This window comes from Aptenodytes forsteri, unplaced genomic scaffold, assembly GCF_000699145.1.
Source record: "Aptenodytes forsteri isolate BGI_AS27 unplaced genomic scaffold, ASM69914v1 Scaffold142, whole genome shotgun sequence".
NCBI lineage: Eukaryota > Metazoa > Chordata > Aves > Sphenisciformes > Spheniscidae > Aptenodytes > Aptenodytes forsteri.
In genome coordinates, this window is record NW_008794598.1 from 384,166 (window position 1) to 390,605 (window position 6,440).

Sequence of the window (6,440 nt, forward strand, 5' to 3'; positions counted from 1 at the left end):
CACTTATTTGTACGAAAGTTGTGTGTTTTGTTGAAGGTTTATTTACCTCATGTCACCCTCCTAAGACTGTTTTAAACATACTACCGCTAAGTTTGAGAACTAAAGAGGTGTAGTCCATAACAAACTTGTTTTGTTGTTATGGCTTACTTTAGTCATCCAATCCTATGCAATCTCATAACTTTAGAAAGGATTATAATTTCATTTTTTTTGACTCTGGTATCCTTTTTAGATGATGAAAGTTGTTCAAGTTTATGCAGAAACACAAGAGATTAATTTGAAGGTAAGCGTTTCAGACCATGCACACTTGGTGAAGGGATGTGCATTTCCAACAGGTGAATATTCCTGTCTTCTTTTATTTACAGGCTGATTCAGAAGTAGCGCAGGCAGGGAAGGCAGTTGCATTATACTTTGAAGATAAACTTACAGAGATCTACCCAGACAGGACCTTCCAGCCTTTGCCTGAATTTGAGCAGGAAGAGGATGATGGTGAAATAACTGAGGACTCCGATGAAGATTTTATACAACCACGTAGAAAACGCCTAAAATCAGATGAGAGACCAGTGCATATAAAGTAATCTAATGATATGGACCTAAAATTTATTGTAAAAACTGTTATTTAAGTGTTCCTGGAATATTATCATGCCTACAGTGGCCATCTTGAAGAAGCTGATAGCTTTTTAAACAGTATTAGATTACAAAAAACACTTGTACAGAAAAGCATTCTCATCAAAAGGGGAAAAAAACTGTATTGTAAATTTTTGGCGTTTTTTTTTTTTTCCTTGATTATTTGCTATATTCTTTCTTTTTCTGATGGAGGGGACACATTCATCCTGGTCTCGCAGACAGAGGTGGATGAATGTTGGAGAGAAGCAGATTTGATAAGACATGTTCCGCGTACAGATAAGACTGCTTAGTAAAATGTTCTGCAGGACTGGACCAATACAGTTACTGTATCTTGCATTCATGCTGGACTGCAGTGTAAACTGTAAGCAATGTTCCTGAAATCCCCTCTTGGTGTGAACTTAAGTGTGTGTTGGTCATTACTTTTATCATCTCATTTAAGCGGTATTGTGAATAACTGATCTTCTGTGTTGATCCCATTATCTAAATTTGACTTTCTTTACTACATTTTATGTATAGCAAAAGGAAAAAAAAAAATCATTAAACTGTTCTGAATTGGCAAGTGCAGGAGTGTGAGTTCTTGACAGATGAAAGACTAAACTGGTGGCAACAATCTTTTTTCAGTAGGCTAGGTATATTTATTACGAATCCTGTACACAGAACATTTTAATGGCATTCATGGCAGAAGTCTTCGCATTGTCATCTGTCCCTGATCCCCCTAATGAGGCAGAATGTTATCTCCAGTATTCATTGTCTAATTTTCTGTACTTAAAATATAGACTGAAGAGTTAATAACTGGTTGGGGTGTTTTTCCAGTCTTCCTAAATATCAGTTTCTAATAGACCACTCGGCAAACAATAACCTATTAACTACCAAATGTGTAAAATTTCCTGTATTCACTTTGTCTTATTTGTAAATAGTGAATTGAGATTTCTTGCAGATCAGCAACATTTGCTGAACTGTTTTTAAGCTAATATGTATTCTTATTAATTGTTCCTATCAAGAAAAGATTTGTAATATATGCTATTTCTAACATTGCATTCATTTTGAGGTTCTGTCTTATTTTTATTAGAGTACTACTCAGAACTTTCTTCAGAAGCAGCTTTTGAGCGAAATGTCTAGAAAGATTGGAATAAATCTGTTGAGATCGGGTTACTTGTCCATCCATTGAACAAAGCACTTGCACAGACCGGGATTTGGCTTTGAGTGGTTTCTGGTCAAATATTGAAAACAGAACAATTCCCTTATTTCCCTAAACCCTGTGGCGGGCATCTCTGCAGTGCCTTCCCGTTGCACACTGCCTTCATTCCAGCATTTCTGGTTAGAAATAGGTCATCACAAAGTAATTATAGTTTGAACAGTTGTTTCCTTTACTGACAGAAATCAATACTAGAAATAATAAATGTAATTTCTGGCCTTCATTGTTAAAGTAAGATGAAGAAATCATGTAATCGGATGAGGTCAAGCTGATAGACAATAAATTTGCCATAAGATTTTTTGTGAATACAGCAATTCTGTGGTAAATCACTGGGGTTTTGGTATACTCAGCATGAGCAATTCCTGTGACATTGTATACACTTTACCATAATGGTAAAGATAAATATTTTAGCACAATGTATCAAACTGAGATATGCTCTCAGCAATTTTTATGCAAATCACTTAAGATTTGATTTCTTTTTATAAGAACAAAGTATATGTACATTGTGACTGTACCTCACAATAAATGAGGGGACTGAAGGTATTTGTAACTTCAAGCTCACTTCTTTAAATTATGCAAATGTTACACTTAAAACTCAAACTGTTGGGTTTTTTTCATTTTTCAGATATTAACAGTGCCAGTTTAAATTTTTTTTACCAGTTTGTATGTGAAAGGAAAAGTTATTCTACTTAAACATATTAAATTGACAAATAGCAAAAACTTTGCCCGTAGAAAGGATGATGTGTGTGAATAGGACACTAATAGTAACAAGGGATCATTTAATGGCTCTGTGTATTGCCTATTTATGCATTTCTAGTTTCTCAGCTTAATTTTGCAAAGGAATACTATTAAAATTATCATGAAAGTAAGATTTTGTGAATTCTCTTCAATTGGGGTTACTACTTTTATGGCGCTTAAGCACTCTAGGTTCTGTACCTTCAGGCCTCAACTTTTTAACTGTTCACTTTGTAAGGCACCAGTCATGGATTCAAGTACTGCAGATACCCGCTGCCTGAACTGGAACATAGGACAAGCATGATGGCATCCTAGACTGGGTCACAGAGTGGGGGAAGGACCATGCTACAAAGCTGTGATTCAGGGGTGCACATGCTCCCTGGGTGCTGCAAGTACAGTACCATCTGTTTTCCATCCAGATGCCAGGTACCAGACCCCAGAGCAGATGTCTAAATGTTTTGAGATAACTTCTGTGATCAGTTCACTCCCTATGACAAGGTAGAAAAATTGTCAAACTTTGTAGGCTAGCAACTTAGCCTGTATTCCACTAGCTCACCTGCAAACCACAAGTGGTGCTAAGCTTTGACCTTGATGAGAGTTCAAGCTCTTGCACATAATCCACTGAACTTCTAGAACTGGTCCTTCCATTCAGCTCATCAGTGCTCAGTAGTAGTATGTGGAATTTTGACTTGTGTGCAAGAAATCTTAAGTGTTTCTTTTTTATATAAAAGAAATGAAACAACATTATCTTCTCCCCCCACCACCCCCATTTTGGAACTCCCAATACAACAACTCAATGATTGTTTTGAAATTAGCTAAGTTCTATTCAAAAATACTTGAAAGGATAGGTAAGCTCTGCTAATACATTTCCTGATTCTATAGTCTGTAAATGTTCATCATAGAACTGTTAAGGGTTTGCTCAGTCAAAACAGCCTTTTGGTGCCACACTGTATGTAACTTGTTCAGGAGCAAATTAATGGGGTTTGTATTAACAGGCCACTGTGTTACTCTGAGCATCTTCTCTATGCCAGATGATGTGTGTGCAATATGTGCAAGTGACAGTGTGTTTTACCCTGGGAATTAGAGCATAGCTTACATCAATAAAGCTAGCAGGTAAAAGATGTGGTGGGTGCACTCTGCATGCCAGCTCCTTTGCGTGATTGCAGTGTTCCAACGTGATAGCAAGAAGATAGTCTAGCACTTGATGTAACTGTATGCGCTCATTTAAGACACTTGTAAAAAAAGACCATTCATGTCAATTTTTGTTGTAAATGACCCTGAAGTTTAAGTTAATCCAAAGAAGTAAAAGGCAACTTGCTTTTGAAATAAGAGTGAAAAGTGTACAGTATGCTACTTGTGGACTTCTCAATTACCTCAGCAGGTATCCTGCCATGTAATTACTAGTGATTAGTGATAATTTAACCAGCTGATGAATAGGTTCAGGTCTTCTATTTAACTGTGCCCTGGAATTAAGTGGCCTATAGCATAATAAGGCAGAGTTACTATCCAAAAAAAGGATGTTCCCCAAACTTTCCAAAATAGAAATGCTCTGTTAAATGTAGAGAGGTTGGTTTTTTTGTGTGGAATGTCACCATTGCTATTACTTGTGACATTTGACTGTGTCGGCACACTTAACACTGGATCATTGGAATGTTTTATAAACATTTCTGCAAGCCACTGGAACAGAAGTCCTTAAAATTAGCCCAAATTTATCACTGTTGTATAAGCTAGTTTATTGGCTGACCTCTAAAAGTTTAGGTAATGGCAACAGTATTTTAAAGCTATGTATATGATGTACTGGAAGTTGGCTTTTTCTTGTTTTTCTTACTCTCTTCCTTGGAAAAAGCAATAAAACTGCTTTGTCTGTTGCCAGTTAGCATGACAGAATCCTTTCCTTTGGATAGTGATTTTATAGGAAAGTTTGTATGCATATCACCAAGTCTAGCTTTTAAAAACAAAGTGTGCAGGAGTTATTGACAATATAGTGTGGCATTTTATTTTATAAATTGGGGAAAGTTACATATTTTTTTAAAAAGTAGGTGTTTGAGTAAATAATGGAGGTACTTTTTTAAAAAAAAATTTATATGCCACAGTTTACATAGACATATTTCAGATTGAACATACGCATTGTATCTTCAGATATGGCGATTTCTTTTATTTTCTCAAAGTGCGTGTACAGTAACTCTTCCATCTAGTTCCTGTGTTTGCTTATGGGAATCCTACTTTATATGCTTTCTAATATATCTTAATTGAATTAGGTTTCAAAAATTGCAGTTAATTTGGGTATCTATTATAAGTGAACTATTAAATGTACGAAATGCAGTTTTGGCCTTTTCTATTGAGTGATCTTACAGCTCAAGGCTGCTTTCTTTAGAATTTATTGAATTTCTACAAGGAGAGGTACTAAAAAATTTTATAAGTTCGACTTGTTGCAGCATTCACTCTAGAGTGAGCTACATTAAAAAAAAAGTGCATGTCTGCTAATCGCCTGCAAATGGGGGTATTTCTTAGGTTCAGAACACCATGAAACATGTATATAAACCTACAAAGATTTGTGCGGTTGAAAGCCTGTTTTACATGTAAACGTACTCATGGAAGGGTTAAATTCATGGCATTCTTTGTTTCTTCAATTATTTCTTGCTTCCAGTAAGAAACTGGTTCTTTTTTGCACATAGTAAACTTCGCTCATCTTTTAATATGATTCTTCAAAAAAGTGCTGTTTCTGTGGTATTGTATTATCTGAATAATCATATTTAACTTTTTTTAAACAAGTTTACCGTTTCTAATTGTTCTGTTCCTGTGTTTTTTGCTGGTGTGTAATGAAAAAAAAGTTTTTCTTTACATGGTTATTTAATACATTAGCTGCCTGTAAATATTTCTTGTTAAGTGCTCTGGAATGTGCTGTAGAAGTTGTATTAGATCAGTTTAAAGCATTGTTTGAAAACCATTTTGTTTTGGTTCTTTCTATTAAATTAGAAAAATGACTCAATTTGAGTTTCTTTTTTGCATATCTGCTTTAGGTCATTAGATACTGGTTCATGTCTGGCAAAAGACTTTTCTGATACTTGCAGCGTGGAAGTACCTCGATGAAATTTTAACTGCAGCAGTTAAAGTTTGACAACCTGAGGCTGCATAATATGCAGCAATCAGTAGTTCCAAGACAGAAAATACTGAAGTCTAAACTCGATTCGAAGTCTGGGTTGGAGATGCTGTGATTTCACCGCTCTGCACTTTTTCATAAAATTGTCACATTTATCTACACCTTGTACATGAAATACAAATATTTTAAGGTTTTCTCTAGGGTTTTTTGTGCTGCTGTCATCCTGAAGTTTGGTGCAGCCTTGGAGGAGACAGGTCTGAGATGTGCAGCTCACACGTGTACAGTTCTGGAGCTGGGGTGCTTTCCAAAGGCCCGACAGACCTGACAACAGTCTGTAGGGAGATAGCTCTGAGGCGTTGTTCCCCACACCCCCCCTGCCCCCCGGTAAGCACTGGAAAAATGAAAAGGGAGCTGAACCTGATTGCCCTGTAACTTGTTAACATTACACCCATAGCTGTGCGATGCTCCTCATCTGCCATCTGTCTGTCATACTCTGCTCTGCATGGTGGTTAGTGTATTCTACCTGTTGGAAATGAGTCTGCAGTGAATGCATAGCTAGGGTCAGCATGTTCCTTGGCTTAATAAATGTGTATATCAGGGAGCAGATCCATGCAGTAACGTGATGTGTGGCCCTGCGCTTGGGTGCAAGGTGTGATTCAAAATACAGGGGAGCAAAGCCAGTGGAAGCAATCTGGTCAGCTGGCCAGTCCACCTCTCATGGATGCAATAGTACTGTGATCCAGTGTGCTGGTTTCAGCTGGGATAGAGTTAATTTTCTTAATAGTA

The 6,440-nt window shown here is 36.8% G+C and overlaps 1 protein-coding gene across 1 annotated transcript in view; it reads left to right on the forward strand.

The window, feature by feature from the left end:
• Window positions 1-5,488, forward strand: part of TRIM33 (tripartite motif containing 33) — a 34,181-nt gene extending 28,693 nt beyond the window's left edge. Inside the window, exons 19-20 of the mRNA XM_009272879.2 lie at window positions 230-280; window positions 363-5,488. Coding sequence (XP_009271154.1) covers window positions 230-280; window positions 363-575 — 264 coding nt within the window. The 3' untranslated portion in view covers window positions 576-5,488. The remainder of the gene's footprint in view (window positions 1-229; window positions 281-362) is intronic.
• Window positions 5,489-6,440: the final 952 nt, after the last annotated feature.